The sequence below is a fragment of the Dromiciops gliroides genome, chromosome 6, assembly GCF_019393635.1.
Source record: "Dromiciops gliroides isolate mDroGli1 chromosome 6, mDroGli1.pri, whole genome shotgun sequence".
NCBI classification, from domain to species: Eukaryota; Metazoa; Chordata; class Mammalia; order Microbiotheria; family Microbiotheriidae; genus Dromiciops; species Dromiciops gliroides.
Genome location: NC_057866.1, coordinates 277,203,252 through 277,220,191, shown reverse-complemented (window position 1 = coordinate 277,220,191; position 16,940 = coordinate 277,203,252). Strand labels below are relative to the sequence as shown.

The window sequence follows — 16,940 nt, the reverse complement described above, 5'->3', positions numbered from 1 at the left end:
GACCTGGGGGAATCCATTATCCTTTCTGGGTAGCTGGCTCTATCGCAGCTGTGTCCCTCCCTGACCATCCTGGTACCCGCTCCTCCCCTCTGGCCTACCTTCCCATTCCCCCTCCTCTTACGAGTGCCCCTGTGTGCTCACAAGGGGCTGCCAGATCCCGCATCCCCATCACTTCCCAGCGGAGGAGCAGAAGCCACGACCCATGTGGTTGGAAAGCTTTATTGCCTTTACACCTTTTAGATTAAAAACAAAAGTCAGTCTCTTTGACGGACAGCTCGGTGCCCCCCCCCCCCCGCCCCGATGGCAAAGTGCATTTCCCAGACTGTGTGTATACAAAATATTTGTATCTGAAAGGCACGCAGCAGCAGCTCTACAAGGCACTGTCGGGCACACTGCAGACCAGAATTCCTAGGCTGTACATTCAGAAGGGCTAAAAAGGGCCCTGGCACAATAAGCAGCGGGTGTCTGGGAGCTCACGGCACCCGTCCCACAACACGCCACCCACAGGGGGGCAGCTCCTGCGCAGGAAGGGTCCGGGCCTGGGGCTCCTCGACAGGCTCCCGGGGGTGTCCCAGTGTGTAGAGCCCTCCCCCACAGAGACAACTCCAACCCTGAATCTGGGGTGCCCAAGAAAGTCTTTCCGTGTTCCTTTGGGAACCGGTTTGATTTCTGGAGAGGAGAGAGCCTCGCTCTCCTTCCCCACCCACCCACCTGCCCACCTACTGCAAATCCACCCTAAAAAAGTTAAGCTTCCTCTCCCCCAGGAGCGCCCCGAAAGCTAGGGAGTCAGCAGGCCTATGCATTGCACTTGGTCTGGCACCTGTGCCCTGGAAAGGGCCTTCAAGGAAGGGGATGAGGGGCGTGAGTGACCTCGTTTCCTAAATACTGGACAGGGAAGTGGGCTGACTGTGTGGGAGTGAGCTCCCCTGTCATGGGATGTGAAGAGCACGGGGGCGACCTCTTAGGTTAGGGGAGTTTGGGGCCACCCTACCCTACTAGATGGTGACGGGGTGGGGGGGCAAAGCTAAGAAGAGCGGGGGGTCTCCTCTGATCTCACACATGCAGGCTGGGCCACCACGGGCAGTGACTTTGCCTCTTGGGTGCTCTCGACTGTCTTCCAAGACTGTCCATTGCAGGGAGGGGGCTGATGTGCATTGGTGAAGGGAGTTTCCTCCCCTGGGAGTTCCCTCTACTGTGCTACATAGCACGGGTCTAGTCCTTGATCCCCAGTAGAGGCAGAGGGTAGAGGAGCCACTGCTCACTTTTTTTCCTGTCTGTTAGTCAGTCAGTGTCCTCCCCTGGAGCCAAGTACGAGTCACACCTCCCCATTCTAGCTCTGGTCCAGGCCGGACACACCCCTCAAAGGCAAAGAGCAGGTTCAACCTGCAAGGAACCCGGAAGACTTATAAACAAGCAGCCCCGGTCATATAACAGATAGGAAACTGAGGCCCAGAGACCTGGACGAACCCTGGACTTGAATTCCAACTTGGCCTCTCACTAGCGACATGACCACCGGGGCAGACTACAAATTGGGCCTCAGTTTCCTGAGACAAGCATCTCTAAGGTCCTTCCAGGCTCTACGTCCTGTGGATGGATTCGTGCAAGGCCATACAAGTGGCCCAGGGAGGACTGGAACCCAGGTCCCCAGCTCGGCCTGCACAGTCCCTCCACCTTCTGAAGGGTTAAGTTAAAAATGACCTGGGCAAAACCACTTACAACACTGAGGCTGATTTTGGAAGTTACTCACTAACCTCACCCCTACCCTCCATGGCATTTTCAGCAGGACATTAAGATACAACTGCTCCATTCATTCTTCTGCTGGGCACTCCTCAGAGATCACTGACCTCGGGGACCAGAGGCTAAGATAGGAACAGGGAGCACCAGGTCATAGTCCCAATCGCAGGGACAAACGCTCTGTCCCGGTAGCCCACAAGGCAAAACAGACCCACAGAAGGCCACAGTAGACAGCTTTGGGATAAGACGCTCCTCTGTGCAAACAGGCTAGCTAACAGCCAGGAAACAACGGGACACTGGCTTTGGAACTGGTGCCTCCCTGCTGCTCAGCCCACGCTGGGCCAGGAAGAGGGGAGAGAGGGGCGGAACAGCCAGTCTCAAACTTAGCTACTTTGTCTGTTCTTTCCTGAGGAGAAGAACTCAGTTGGGAAATAAACTACCTTGGGCCCCCATTAGTGTGCAATACCAACAACAACAACAACAACACCACCACATAACAAAAGTGAGTGTTCAGTGTCTGTGTCTGGCGAGGAATAGCAGCATTGATCAGGAGAGAACCAAGAGTGGGCAGCAGGAGCTGAAGAAGGCCCCTGCAAAGGAGGGTGGGGATGATCACCTACCCCCATCTGGAAGCAATATTTCCTAGTGCTTTAAGAGATGCAAGGCCCCGATGCCCCCTGAGACCTGCTGCTAGCTGCAGCCGAATGTAGCAGACAAGGCTAGATAGAGAGTCAAGAGGCCTGACTTCCACAGGCTGTCCCTCTTAGGGTCTCAGTTTCCCCCACTGGAAATGGGGCTACAAGCTCCCCCACACCCTCCTGCAGAGGGTTTGTGTGAAGAAAGCACTTTGTCAGCGTAACCTGGTTTGGTGATTGACTGCCTTGGGAGGTACCTGGAAGGCCCCTGACTCCAACCCAGACCCCCGCCTGACATGCGCACTCTTGCTGCCATGGCCATCTCTTAGCACGCCACCAGGGGTAGCAAGGTGTGCCTTGAGTGAATGCCTGTGCTTGGGGAATATCACCTTGATTGGATTGGCTGGAATCGAAGCGAACAGCATCCCTTAAAGACAAAAGCCGGGCCCCACGGCAGTCTGACTTTTCCTGTTTCTCTCCCTGGTGGGGTAAGAGCCCAGAAGCCTTTGGCATCAAGCACAAGGACCCCTGGCCAGGCCCGCCTATAATCTCACCAAGTGTCCATCCCACTCAAGGCAGCTAATAGTAAGGGCCCAGCTTCTCATAGCCCAGGTAACTCGGCCATTCTGGGTACAGGCCGTAGGAGCACCGAGGACTCCCAAAGTGATCGAAGGAGATCCCCAAGTCGGAGCCGTTCTGGGGCGGGCCCCCGCCCTGCATGCCCCGCAGTTCTGCCTGGATGATCCGATAGTTCCTGCCCTGGTTGCTGTCCCAGAATGTCTGCCCGTTACATTCGTAGCACACAGCAAACTCCATCCTCTCGTAAGACTGGATCTTCTCGGAAGGCTGATGGAGAAGGAGAAGGTGTCCCTGTCCGCGCCTGCGTACGTGTCCTTCACGTACTGGCACTCAAAGTCCGTGAAGCTCTTCCAGGTGTCGAAGGTCATGCGGATCTTCACGGACTTCTCGAAGGCCAGGTTTTGCACTTTCACCGTCCTCCCGAGAGGGCCTTGTCCTTCAGCACGCAGTTCTCCAGGCAGACGTGGTCGGCCTGCAGCCGCTGCGGAAGCGCAAGTAGTCGGTGGACGGCTGCTCAAAGTCCAGCACGAAGCTCTCGCACTCGGCTGTGGTCAGGCTCGCAATGTTCTCCAGAAGCTCGCTGATGTCGAACGGGATGTCCAAGGGGTCATCGAACTCCGAGTACACCTTGACCATTGTCAAGGCCAGCCCGCGGGTATCGGCAAAGGACACGCGCTTTTTGGCCTTCTTGTTCTGTGCGAGGGGGGTCGCGAGGCTGTCCGCCTCGCTCCGGCTGCTTCAGCTGATGCAAGGCCGCAGGGGCTGGCTGGCCTTGGGCAGGAGTTTGCAGGCAAACCTGTCCCGGCGCAAAGGGGGAGCCATGCAGTCGTATCTATACTCAATATCCACCGCCATGCCCGGGCAAGGAGGAGGACCCTGAAAGAGAAGACAAATGGGAAAGAGAAAGTGGTCAGTGCCCATGGGATAAGTGAGGTTTGAGAAGACCAGAGATCCGAGTCCCAATGATTATGAATAATCATAAGTGGAGCAGGGGAGAGAGGACTGGGCCTGGAGTCAGGAAGACCTGAGTTCAAATCCAGCCTCAGATACTTACTAGCTATGCGACCCTGGGCAAGTGACTTAACCCTGTTTGCCTCAGTTTCCTCAACTGTCAAATGAGCTGAGAAGAAAATGGCAAACCACTCCAGTATGTCTGCCAAGAAAACCCCAAATGGGGTCATGAAGAGTCAGACATGTCTGAAAAAAAACGACTGAACTAGACTGAAAATATGGGGAACGAAGCCAAGTGTGACCATCCTCCCTTTACAGAGAGGGAGACTGAGGCTGCAGAAATTTGCTCATGAGTCTCCTGCTCTGGTCAGAAGAGACTGCAACCCCCCTGCCCTTCTCAAGAGGACAAAAAAAATCACCAGACATGGAAGCGGGGATGAGAGTGGAGTCTGTCCAGGGCCCATCACTCAACGAAGGGAAATTATTGAATGGCTGAACTAAGGCAGAGCCTGGCTGTTCCACAAATGAAAGTTGACATGAGTCTCAGGTTCTAGAAGCTGGGGGATGGGGCACGTAGAGAAGTGTCACACACAAGGTCACACAGCTAGTTAGAAGGACTAGAATCCAGGTCAAGAGCTGCCGATTAAGGGATTAAAAAATGAATAATGGACAAAGTTGATTGGAGCTTAGGGGACAAAACCCAATCCAACCAATTCAAGTGCACCCCCCTCCCACAAACACTCAGGGAGGAAAGTAACCCCAGAGGACAGGCCACAATGCTGGTCAAGGTAGCTATGGCAGGAAAATTCAGCCTGGATTCTGATGGGGTAGAGAGGCTGCAGCTGGGGGAGGCAGGGAGAGGACAGGGAAGGGCCCCTCCTCCTGGGGTCTTCCCTGATCTCCCCTCACTGTTTCTCTCCTCCCATTTTCCAGAAAATTTTGCCCAGGGCTTTCTGTTACCCTGCCCCTCCCCCATCTAAGCCCACTGAAGGCAAGGACTATAGGTTGTTTTTTTCACCTATGTAAGACATTCAGGGAGACACTTAAAGTGATTTCCAATTAGGCACAAATCTTCCACACACTCCACAGGCTGGCCAAATGGGCCTTCTTACTTCTCCTCACATAGGATGCTCTTGGCCCCAGTTTCTTTCCAGGTTCAGCCAAAGTTCCTCCCGGTGGCCCCCAAAGCCTCTGATGTGCATTTGGACACAGCCCTGGCTAGGCTAAAAACTGCCCCTTTATCTGTGTAACCCTGGACCCCCGGGGACAGTGTCTGACACACGGTAGGGGTCCAAATGCATGCTGAGCCACATAAAACAGGTGCTCAGTAAAGGAATTGCATAAGAGGTGAAACACAGTCTACATGACAAACCTATTTGGGAATTCTCTTGCCCTTTTACAAACTGTGGGCATGACCCGACAGTTTCCACCCCTAGCCTCTTCAGAGTTCAAAGAACCGATTCAAACAAATTTCAATGACCCCATAAAAAAAGCCGACCACACAAAACCCACATCCACACCCCCCTTAGGAAAACAACTTTTGAACTCACAGAGCAAGTTAGTGGCAAAACCAGTCCTCAAATCTGTCCCATAGCTGGACTGTTGCTCAGGTGACCCCCGCCTTCTCCTGCCAAAGCGGGGTGCTGACGCAGTTCCCTAGCTTCTGGGAGGCCCAAATGAACTCCTCCCCTATCAGCGGGCTGGAGTCCCCGGTGCCCTTCTTTCCTGTTGTCTGGGAAGGTCAGGCTTCATGCAGAAAATCTGAGGCCTAGCCCAAAGCCTCTTCCCCTGAAATACTGGGGTAACAAGTGAAGTTCTCTGTTTGGGGTTTGAAATGCAGCTTGGCCACTTACTACCTGTGTGGCCTTAGCCAAGTCACTCCACCAGCTGTGCCTCAGTCCTTTATTTCTGAAATAAGGGGATCAGACTCTGTTGGTCTCTAAGGGCCCTTCCAGCTCTTGTGTCTATGACCCCAGACATGAAAAGGGGTTTGGTAGAACTCAGGCCTCAACAACGCAGACAAAATGTATCTGGTAAAACAGGAGAGGGGGAGGAGGGGAAGGGGATTCCCCCATCCAAGGCTACCCAGGACTACAGGTGCCGCAACACCACCAGAGATACATGGGGCGGAGCTGCCTAAGGCAGCATCAGCAGGTTTACCTGCTAACAATATGCAATATTGTCTAAGTGTCCACAGTCTGAGTGGGAGGGAAGCCCAGCAGCCCTCCAGCACGCTTGGAGGGCCCCAAGCCCAGCTGTGAGTGGGAGGGAGCTCACAGGAACCCAAGGCAAACTGTTCCACAGGAGGTGGCCTAACTGCTGATAAAAACAAGTGGTGCCCAGCCAGGGTTAACAGTGGGCAGGGTAAAGGGCCCTGTGTGTGTGTGTGTGTGTGTGTGTGTGTGTGTATGTGCCAGAAAGTGTCTGAGGAAGGATTCAAACCCCAGGCTTCTACCTCCTAATGCACCCCAGGGTCTCCCTCAGCCCCCCAGAATCCCACCCCGAGTAACAGAGTGGAAAGGAGCCGGAGAGAGACCAGCCCAGAGTGAGGATGTCCTCATAGTCAGCAGACCAGAGTGGAGACCTGCCCCCCAGGGCCTGGGCTGAGAGCATTTGACTCCGCTATGATCATCTCCATTTGATAGACAGGAAAACTGAGGCCAAGAGAGGGTGGGGTAATCTGCCCCTGGTCACACTGCGAAGTATCAGAGGTCTCCTGAACTCTGGTACCCTGCTCTATCCGCTTCCCCATCCTGGGCCTCAGTTTCCTTCCCTGTAAGACTGAGCACCCTCACAGAGGGAGGCCAACACTTCCCCTACTAGGGGCCTTCGTGGCCGGCTGTCTCAGTCCCATCCGAGCTGGAAGCCACAGCAGACTCTAAGCAGTGACTGGACTGGGATGGGTGTGGGAGGGGGCCTTCCTAGGGCCTTTCACGATGGCTTTATGCGCTGCTGCTCGGCCCCAAACACCCCAGCCCAGCCCCCAAGGAGGCTACCTGCACTCAGGCAATGGCCCAGGCATGAGCTGGCCCCTGGCAACTAGCCCCCGAAGCCCCGAAGCCCGTTTGTATCCCTGGAGTCAGAGGCAGAGGACCCAAATTTGAACTCCTTCCTGCCTGCTGCCAGCTGTCCACCCCTCCCTCCCTCCCTCCATCCCCCCATCCCTCCATCCTTCCTTCCTTCAGTCCTGGCACTGCTACTCATGGCTGTCACTGGCCTTCTCTGGATCTTACTATCTTCCTCCTTCTCCCCCAATCAGGGGGTTGGGCTACATCCACCAACATCCCTCAATTCCCAAGCCCAGGAGCCTACCAAGGTCACAAGAACAGCGTGTTCTAGTGAAAACTGTCCTGGGCTGGGAGGAAGGGAACCTGGGTCCCAGATCCATCTTGGTTGCTCACTCGATGTGTGACCTTGGGCAGGTCTCCTGCTCCCTGTGGGCCTCAGTTCCCTCCTGTGGACAGGAAAGGAGGCTGGACCAGCCAGTCTCCAAAGAACCTGCTTCATCAGTCCTGGAACAGGCCAGGTATTTAAGATGGCCTACCCTGACAGCCTTCTGCAAAATGTGGTTTCCACAGCAATAAGCAAGTGCCTCCTGCTGTGTGGACAAAGCTTCATGGTTCTTTGCAAATGTACAGGACAACCTAAGCAAGTCTCCCAGGCAGCCCTGGGGACACTTGCATAGCCACAGACCTTGACAAAGTATGTCTGATAAGGAGAGCTGGCTCCCAGAGGCTCAAGAAAAGACCTCAACTGCAAAGCATTTCATCAGCCATGCTACCCTGGACCCCCTCTGCCTCCGAATGGGCCCTGAGTGCCCACTTGGTGCCAGTTGTGCAGATTGAGCTTAAGCCAGACCCATAATGCTTCCCTTCCTCACTGCCCCCCCCACCCCAGTCCAGTAACCAAAACCACACTCCCATTCCTAGGGAGGGCTGTCAATCAGCTGCTCTCTGGCCCCATTCACAAGCCCTGGGACTACCCAGGCCTAAACACCTTATCCCTGCTTCTCACTCTTCTACATGAGCTTTTTTTGTGGTCTTGCACAGGAGTGCCCCTTTTGTGGTGAGTGTCTTGCCCATGCCTACCCCCCACCCCCGAAGTAGGCCTGCCCTTCCCATGAACCTCAAATACTCTTCAGAGGCCTGGTCTCATTCTAAAGCTGGCCTTCCCTGCACACACACTCCGAATGCTCAACTCCATCTTTCTACAACACTGGCTTTGAGCTTGAAGGCGCCCCTAGAAATGGCGGAGTCCAACCTCCACATCTTATAGAATGGGAAACTGAGGCTGAGAGAGCAAACTCTTTGCTCCTGTGGACACGGCTAGCGAGTATTTGAGATGGGTCTTCTCATCACCACTGCCCACCCACTCCAGCCACAGCCTCTCACTAGTTCTGGGGTCCTCCGCTGAAAAGGGGGAGGGGCAAGATGAAAGCAAAGCTCTTAGACTGGAGGGACTCCTCTCCCCAAGAGACAGGTGCAGGCAGCCAGCTGGGTTGCAGCATCATCCCCTCAGCTCCCCTCCCCCTCTACCAGCTCCACAACCCTGGCCTCCTTATGGAAGAGGTGTTGTATAATTGGGGGGTGGGGCTGGCCCTTTTCAGGGTGGGCTCCCTGGGGCTGGCCATCCCTGGGAACTAGGCACCTGGCCTGCAAGCACCCCCCAGAGCCAGACACTTGGGGATCCGGGTTCCCTTCCTCCTACTGCCACCAAGTAGCTCAGGGGCAGGTCATTTCCCCTCCCGGGCCTCCTAGGGTCTCAGGTACAGGTAGGGAATGAGTCCAACCCAGCCCTTTCGCACCCCCCACGCGCACCCCACAGCCTTTCGTGTCCAGCTATAAAGGAGAGGGAGAAATAGGCCTGGCCTCCCTCCCTCCTTTTCTGCCAACTATTGGGCCGAAAGGGATCCTGGACAGCCACTCACTGAGCAGATGGGGAAAATGAGGCTGCAAGGGGCACTGGCCTGTTCACAGCTGGTGGGGACCGGTGGCTTCCGCTGAGACCAGCCATTTAAACGGGCCCATGGCTGGGCTAACGGGTGGCCGCCCCCCTCCAGCTGTGACAGTGCAGGCTCCGGTCCGCCTCCCCACCCCCAGGCAGAGCCTGGATGAGGTGGGGGGTGGGGTGGGGAGCCAGAATCGGCTCTCCCCTCCCCCATCCCGACCTGGAGGATGGCCGCGGCACTCACCTGGCTGGGTGCCGGGAAGCCCGTCCTCTCTCCCAGGGAAGGAGGAGGGGGCGGCTGCTGGGGCGGCGCGGAGCCTGAGCTCCGAGGCCGGGCTACGTGCTCACACGGCCCGCCTGGATGGAGCGTGAAGGGAGGGAGTCAGGGCCCCGCTGCGGGAGATCCATCGGGGGAGTGGGGGGGGGGGGGGAGGAGGAGGAGGAGCCGCGGAAGGAGGAGCGGGAGCCGCAGCGGCTGGGGGCCCGCCCCGTATCCTGGTCCACCCACTAGTCCCCGCGGGCTCCCCCGGGTGGCAGCCTGCGATACAGCCCGGCCGGCCTGTGGGCGCGGGGTGGGGGTGGGGGGAAAATCAAGCGGCGCTCTCAGAGGTCCGTGCCCCCTGACCACAGCCCTGGGCTCTGCGCCCGGAGAACCCCCCTCTACCCCCAGCAGAGACCACGCCAGGAGGAAACTGAGGCAGCCCCGGCAAAGCAGCCCCAGGCCACACAGGCCGCCGGGAACCGAGACGGGGAGGGGTGGGGGGGAAGCCGGGTCCCCTTTCTCGGCCCTCAGGACCCGAAGGCCGCTGCCCTCGGAGGTGGCTGAGTGAGTGTGAGTGTGAGTGTGAGTGTGAGTGTGAGTGTGAGTGTGAGTGTGAGTGTGAGTGTGTGTTTCAGCCCAACCGTGACGGAGTGGGGGCGGGGCGGGGTGCGGAGGAGATCCCAGGAGGAGGCAACTTTGAGATTCTGTAGCTAGGAGCGGGAGTGGGGGGGGTGGGGCGGGGGGTGGGGGGGTTGAGGTCAGTCCGGCCCTTTCGTTTTACTGGGGAGGAAACTGAGGCCTCGGTTGTTTCGGAACTGAATGGGAAGGGCAGGACCCCGCAGACACAAAAATCTGTTCCTCGGAACCCCGGGTGCTGCCCCAGCCCTGGCCCCTACCTGCCGTTTCTCCAGGGGAGCACCCCTAGGGTCCCCGCGCGCGAGGGTGGAAGGGGGAAGGCTTGCCCAGGGCCCCGAAGGTGACCAGACGGTGGCGGGGGGGGGGTATCCCAAACGCGGCTTTCACCCCTTCAGTCACTCCAAGAAAGAGCCCGCGGCTCCCCGAGCGGACCACGACTTGCGATCTCCCTGGCGCCGCCTCGGCTCCCAGTGCCCCACGAACAGGGCTAGGCGATGGGGACGATCGGCTGGACCGATCGGACCCCAGCCCAGCACGTCCTCCCAAAGGTCAGACCTACCGGCTCAGCCTAGCCGCCGCTGCCTTCCAGAGCGCGGCCCGGGGCAGCCTCCGCACCCTCCCCTCGGGGGCCAGCGCCTGTGGGTGCAGTCGCCCGGCGTTCACGCCACCTCCCGAGGGGTGCTGCCCGAGGGCAGCTTTAAGCCTTTGCCCCCGCCCTGGAGCCGACTCCCCCCAGCCAACTTGCCCCCCCCGGCCCCGCCCCGACGGCCCCGGGCCAATGAGCGCGCTCGGGCCGCGGGGCCGGCCAATGGCGGGGCCGGCCGTCGGGAAGCCGGGGGTTCAGAACTCCACAGGCGGGCGGCCCAGCGCGTGATGGGCCTCGAGCCAAGGCTGGGGAGACGGCGTGCAGGCAGCGTGGCGCTCCGCTGGCAGGGGCTCAGACGGCTGGGAGGAATGGGAGGGGGGCTGGGCCTCTGCGTAGTGAGGGAGGGGGCCAGAGCCCCCAGAACCGCCCCCACAGTCGGTCCAGCGGTCAGCCAATCAACAGGCATTGAATGCCAGGCACTGGGCTCGGTGCTGGAGAGAGATACCGAGAGGGTCACCCCCGGCCCTCCCCAGCTCCGCCTTGGCCCCTATCCCCAGGCAGGGCAGAGCGTCTATGTGAGTGCCGGCGGGCCCTGGGCGCTGGGAGCTCCCAGAGGAAGATTCAGCATCCCCCCAGCTGGAAGGATGGCTTCTGAATTACCACAGGAGGAAGGAGGACTTCTGCTGGACGCCGTCCCCATCAGCTCCATCCCCCTGTCATCGTGCGTCCACCTCTCTTCGGCTGGGGCAGTGGGGGAGGGACAGTGAAATAGATTGAGGACCTGCCTGCCATCAAATCCCACCTCTGACACCCGTGCGTGTGGCCTGGGGGAGTCCCTGACCCCACCTGGGGCCTCAGCGTCCCCCTCTGTAACGTGATTGGCCTTCGGGGTCCCTTCCAGGGCCGGGTCTATGATCCGCTCTCTGTACTCCTTGCTTCCCCCAGCCCCTCCCCAGAATGTTAGCTTTTTTTTTAGGCAGGGACAGTTTTTAAACTGTATCTTCGACACTATGCTTTGTGCATAGTAGGTATGAGCTACCTAATAATTATTTGTTAAATAGATCAAAGAAGGAACCTGGTTTATAGGCTCAGAGAACCAGCTTTGACATCCAGAAAGACCTGGGATATCACTTGTGATACTTTGTGACTGGGTGATCCTGGGCAAGTCACTGACCCAGGATGTCAACCTTCATTAACAGAAGTTTCCCATCTTGGAGTTCCCTATACCAAGCAAATCACAGTCCAGTCTCTATCCCTCTCAATCAACAAACATTTATTAAGCACCTACTATGTGCCAGCCACTGCCTTATGCCCCCGGGGGATACAAAGACACATAAGATGCCTGCTCCCAAGAATCTTACTTTGTAACCAAAGAAGACAAAATGTAAACACACACACACACACACACACACACACACACGATACAAGAAGACTGTAAATATACAGTTCTGTGTGTAAATACACATATAATAGGCATAATCAGTACTGGGTACAAGATTATTTGGGAAGGTGGGAGGGACAGGGAATCAGCTGAGGCTTCATGTATGAAAATTAAGAAAAGACCATCAGGTCTGGCATGTAAGAGGTCACTGCTAACTTTGGAGAGAGCTGTTTTGTTGAATGATGACGTTGGAAGCCAAACTGCAGTGGGTTGGGATCAGTGAGAGGAGAAAAGGAGGAGGCATCCAAGGGAGCCAGCTTTTCTAGGAGTTTGGCTGTGAAAGGGAGGAGAGATGTGGAATGATAGTTTGAGTGGATGGTTGTATCTAGGGAGAGATTTTTTTCTGAGGATGAAGGTAAATAAGAATATTTGTAGGTAGTAGATAGAAATTGTAGATGAGGGAGAGACAAGGAGAAGGGGGGAGAGAGACAGAGACACAGAGAGAGAAGGGAGAGAGAAGAGGGAAGAGAGAGAAAAGGGAGAAAGTAAGAGAGAGAGAAGGGGAAGAAGAGAGTGAGAGGAGAAAGGAGAATGAGGAGGGGAGAGACAGAAGGGAGAGAGAAGAGGAGAGAGAAAAAAGAGGAGAGAGAAGATAGAGAGAAAGGAGAGGAAGAGAATGAGAGAGACAGAGAGAATGATAAAAGAGGAGTCTGCTAGAGAAGACATCCATTCCTTTCTCTCTCCTCACCCTAGTTCAAGGCACTGTGAAGGTTCAATGAAAAGTCCCTGTCTTCAAGGAGACTACATTCTTTCTAGTAGGGGTGAGGATGAGCCTACAAACACAGGAAGATAGGGTCGTTGGAGGAGGAAGAGAACCCTGCCAACTGGAGAGACTGTCGGGCAAGCATTCCTGAGCCCATAGGAAAACCCAGGACTGTGATGCAGTCTTTTTTTCTCTCAGGGGTCTTAGCCTCTGAAAATTATGAAGCTCTTCTAGCATGTTCTGTGCTGGGACAGGCTGAGCAGAGCTAGTAGGAATAAACACAGCCGATTCCATGCTCTGCTGCTGTCACCCAACAAGCATTCATTCAACATGCGTTTTGTGCCCAGCCTCAGGCTAGAGGCTGGGGAGCCCTATGTCAGAGCAAACCAAGCCTTCCTTTGGAGAGCCTGCAGTCTCTACCACGCAGATACAAAGCGATTTTGAGGGAAGTTGGTAGCTGTTGGGGAGATCAGGAAAGGCCTCATGGAGCGGATGCTTGAGCTAACCTTGAGACAAGAAATCTGGGAGATAGAGGTGAGGAACGAGTGCATTCCAGGCAGGGCTGAGGGGCGGCGGTGCCGCCCAAGAAAGGCAGCTTGGCCAGATCACAGAGTCCAGGAGGAGGAGGAAGGAGGCCGGAAAGAGCCACAAGGGCCTACTAACCCACAGGTTATGACCCCAAACAAGCTCACAGACCCACAGAACTTGGCAGAGCTGGTTTAGGTCGGCTGGTCCAGGCCCTCATTTCCCTGGGGACAGGCCTGATGCAGGACCACCTGCCGTGAAGGTGGTTATCCTGAAGTGCTTGGCAAACCAACTTCCTGTGCAATCTTCTGCTCTGCCAATTCCTAGCCCTTGATTGATGGCTGATGAATGAGATGGAGGCTCTTGTTGGCTCAGCTTCCCAAGTGAGCGGGCATGCCAGACCCTTTGACAAGCTAAGGAGCCAGCACCCTGGGCATTGCAAAATGTGTGCAAACATCTTGGGCCGGGCGCAGCTGGGAAAAACTTGGAATAAGCAAACAGACCGGGAACGCCAGGGCTTACTCCCTGGGAGTAGGAGCCCCAGGGCCTGAAGCTACCACTCACCCTGGCAGCAAGAAGCTTTGCACGGGCACCCTGGCTTCACCCTGGTGCTTCAGAGGAAGGCAGCCTTTCCCGGGCCATCTCTGTCTCTCAGGAATCAAGGTTCTAGTGCAGGCTCTGAGCACCTAATACAACAGCCAACACAGACATTGAACATAGACTGAGAAGGAAGGGACGGGAGACCATGGAATTCGGTAGGGCTTAGAGGTCATCTGGGCCAATCCCATTGGTGGATAACAGGACTAGTCCAAGACGTAAACCCAAACATGGGGCTCAGATCCATTCTTGAGCTGGGGAAGCCCAGTAAGGATGAGGTCAAGAAAGCATGTCAAGAGATGAGGGATCCAATTCTAGGATTAATTTAAGCACGTAACAAAATCCCTACAGCCTAAAGCTGAACAGAGGCACCATGGGACATTGCATACAACACTCAGCTTGGAGTCAGGGAGACCCAAACTTGCATGCTTACTACCTGTGTGAGCCTGGCCAAGTCACATCACCTCTGCCTGATTCGGTTTCTTCATCTGTAAAATAAGGGCCGCAGAAAGTCCCTCTTGGCTCAAATCTGTAATCTCAGGGTTCTAGGAAGTCAGTTTCACTTCCCCGCAAAGCATCAGTCCTTTCCAATTACCATCAAATCTTCTCGTCTGTGGAACTCACGAAGATCATGAGACTGGAACATTGAGCTGATAAAATGGCAAATTATATAATAGGATAAAATTTGATTGTGAATATGCATAAAGTCCTACACTAGGAGTTACAAGAAGTGCAGTAAGGGCAGGATGGGATAGTTGGAGCTGTTACAGCTCCTGTAAGGAGATCTGGAGGTTTGGGGGGACCATGTGAATGAACCCCAAGAGAGAGCAACCCAGAAAAGTGAATGCTATTGTAGACCGCATTCACAAAAGCATAGTGCTCCAGATGGGGAGTGAGACTCCCGATTTCTCTGCCCCACTCAGGCTCTTCAGAGAAAGGGAATTCAGTTCCAGTGCCCCATATAGAAACGGCATTGACAAGGGGATACATGCTCAGGACTGAGGGGTCCAGAAAGCACACCAAATGCCCCCAGCTTGAAGGAACGGGGGATGTTTAGCGTGGAGAAGAGAAGACTCAGAGCCTGAGAACTATCTGTGGGTTTCTGAAGGCCTGTCATGTGAAGGAGGGGTTGGCTCTGCTTGGTCCCAGGGGACAGAACCAAGAGCAATGGATTGGTAACCCAGAGGTCAGGAAAAGCTTCCAACCAATCAGAGCTTGCCCTCCATGGAAGGGCTCAAAGCCTTCATCACTGAAGAGGCTGTGGCCAATTCTTGTCAATCCTGTAGAGGGGTTCAAGGTGGCCTAGATTCTTTCTGAGAGCCCACCTGATTAGGAGTTGCTGTGACTTTTGGCCACCTCTGACACCCATGTTCTCATTGTCCCTTGAAATCAGTTCATTTTTCACAGCCTTCCATTTTTTCCACTTGAATATTTCTTGAATCCCAACCTTTTCCATATATATGTATATTTCTGTAGGTCATCATAACCCTACTTCAGAAGGGACCACTCTCCAAAAGACTAATACTTAAAAAATGATGCAGGTTGTAGGGGTGCCGAGTAGGTGTTTTAGGTTTTACCTTGGCTCTGCACTGTCCAAACAATAGGACTAGGTCCTCCTGTAAGCCAGGCCTGGGCTTTGACTTATCTTCCTATGAATGGTTCTCTTCAGTGCTGAAACTCCCATTGCTGGTCAGCTCAGACTGAGAGACTCAGATTCTCCCAACCTCCAGCAATCATATGCCTGCTATAAGTCTGGACATGATCTATCTTGGGATTACTTCTTAGTTAGTTAGCTGTGTTCAGAAATGAAAACATAAAATCAGATCCCAGGGTCCAGGTTCAGCTCACCTAGCTATGCCCCTGTTTTAGTTGCCATGCACTGACACATTCCCCTAACCCTGGGAAATTTAGTGAGGAAAAAAACTGCCTTCAATGTGGGAAATTTGAAAGAAGAGACAGAAGGTAGAGGCACTCCTGTTTAAAATTCTTTAAACAGGCTACTTTTAGCTCAGTCAACAATCTCATCAAGTGGACAATAATACCTTGTGCATGCATAGAGAGAGAGTATAACAAAAGAGGTCTCCTGTCTCTCCCTCTCTCTCTTTCCCACTCCCCCCCCCCTCCTCCCCATCCCCATTCCCTTAGCCATCCTGGGGTGGGTGATCAAGGGACCACCTGGGGTTTGCTTCATCTTTCCCAAAGCAGAAAAAGCTACACTATCTTTAGATAATACTTTGTCATTTTCAAAAAAGCCACTGTTGAATTTGGAGCCACAAGGCCTGGGTTTGAATCCTGACACTTGGCACCTATGTGACCTAGAACAAATCATTTCTTCAAACGGCTCCAAGGCTTAGTTTCTCCTTTTGTAGAGTGAGAAAGGTGTCCTAGGTGTTCTAGAGGACACCATCCCCCACCCCCAGAAGATCATAGGCCCCTTGAGGACATAGGCGATTCTCCCATTTTAAACTCAGAAGCCTAGAAGCCGGAAGGAGTGGGTAGAATAGGTGGAGGAGGGCCAGAAGAGAGCAGTGCCCTGGAAGCCAAGGGAGGAGGAACCTTCTGGGAGGAGAGGCTGGGTGGCCATCCCGGATGCTGCAGAACTGCTGCAGAAGAGCACTGGGCTCCCATTGGAATCCTGCCTCTGTGACTGACCAACAAGGGCAATGAAGGCAAAAGTCACTGCCAGGATTCTCGGAGAGTCGTTTTCCTCGTGTGCAAACCAGAAACCAGCATTTAGGAAGCCCCTGCTGCGTGCGGGGCCTGGGATGGAATCCCTGCCCTCCCCCTCCCCCTTGGTGACCCCATGGGCCCCAGCAGGCCAGGCCCTTCTGTCTTCTGCTGTGTCTCAGAGTCAGGCCGGGTTCATGCGGTTTGTTTCCATGACACCCCATCCATCTCGTCCGCTTTGGCCTCCGATCTCCCAGCAAGCATCCCGGCCTTTCCCAGTGAGTCCCATCTTCTCATTCTGTGGCCAAAGAAGTTCAGATTCAGGCTCAGGATCTGGCCTGAATGAATTTCTTTAAGTATAGACGGACAACCCCCTTGCCTTGTCACTCCAGATGTGTATTATTCCCAAACATTCTATCTGGAAAGTGGGCCGACAGCTGCTCTCCCTCCAGCTTCAAGGCTAATTATCCCACCTCCTCCCCAGGTGGCCCCCTGGGATTTGAAGGAGAGGGGAGGTTGGGGGTTGAAGGGGAATGGACTCTGGAGCGCAGTCCATGGCCTCGGAACTGGGTGAGCTGCCAAAACAAAAGGCGCTGAGGTCCAGAGCGGGAAGGGACTTGGGAGGGCCCCACAGGCCAAGCCCAGGGGGAGACTGACCTTCAGAAAGGCTCTGCCAG

General features: G+C 55.2%; 1 protein-coding gene across 1 annotated transcript; it reads right to left on the bottom strand.

Moving 5' to 3' along the window:
* Positions 1 to 203: 203 nt before the first annotated feature.
* Positions 204 to 10,434, bottom strand: PPP1R3B (protein phosphatase 1 regulatory subunit 3B). Its single transcript, XM_043971287.1, is given in 5 exon segments — positions 204 to 3,208; positions 3,211 to 3,364; positions 3,367 to 3,431; positions 3,434 to 3,824; positions 10,304 to 10,434. Coding segments are annotated over 4 exon segments (849 nt in total). The 5' UTR covers positions 3,804 to 3,824; positions 10,304 to 10,434; the 3' UTR covers positions 204 to 2,948.
* Positions 10,435 to 16,940: the final 6,506 nt, after the last annotated feature.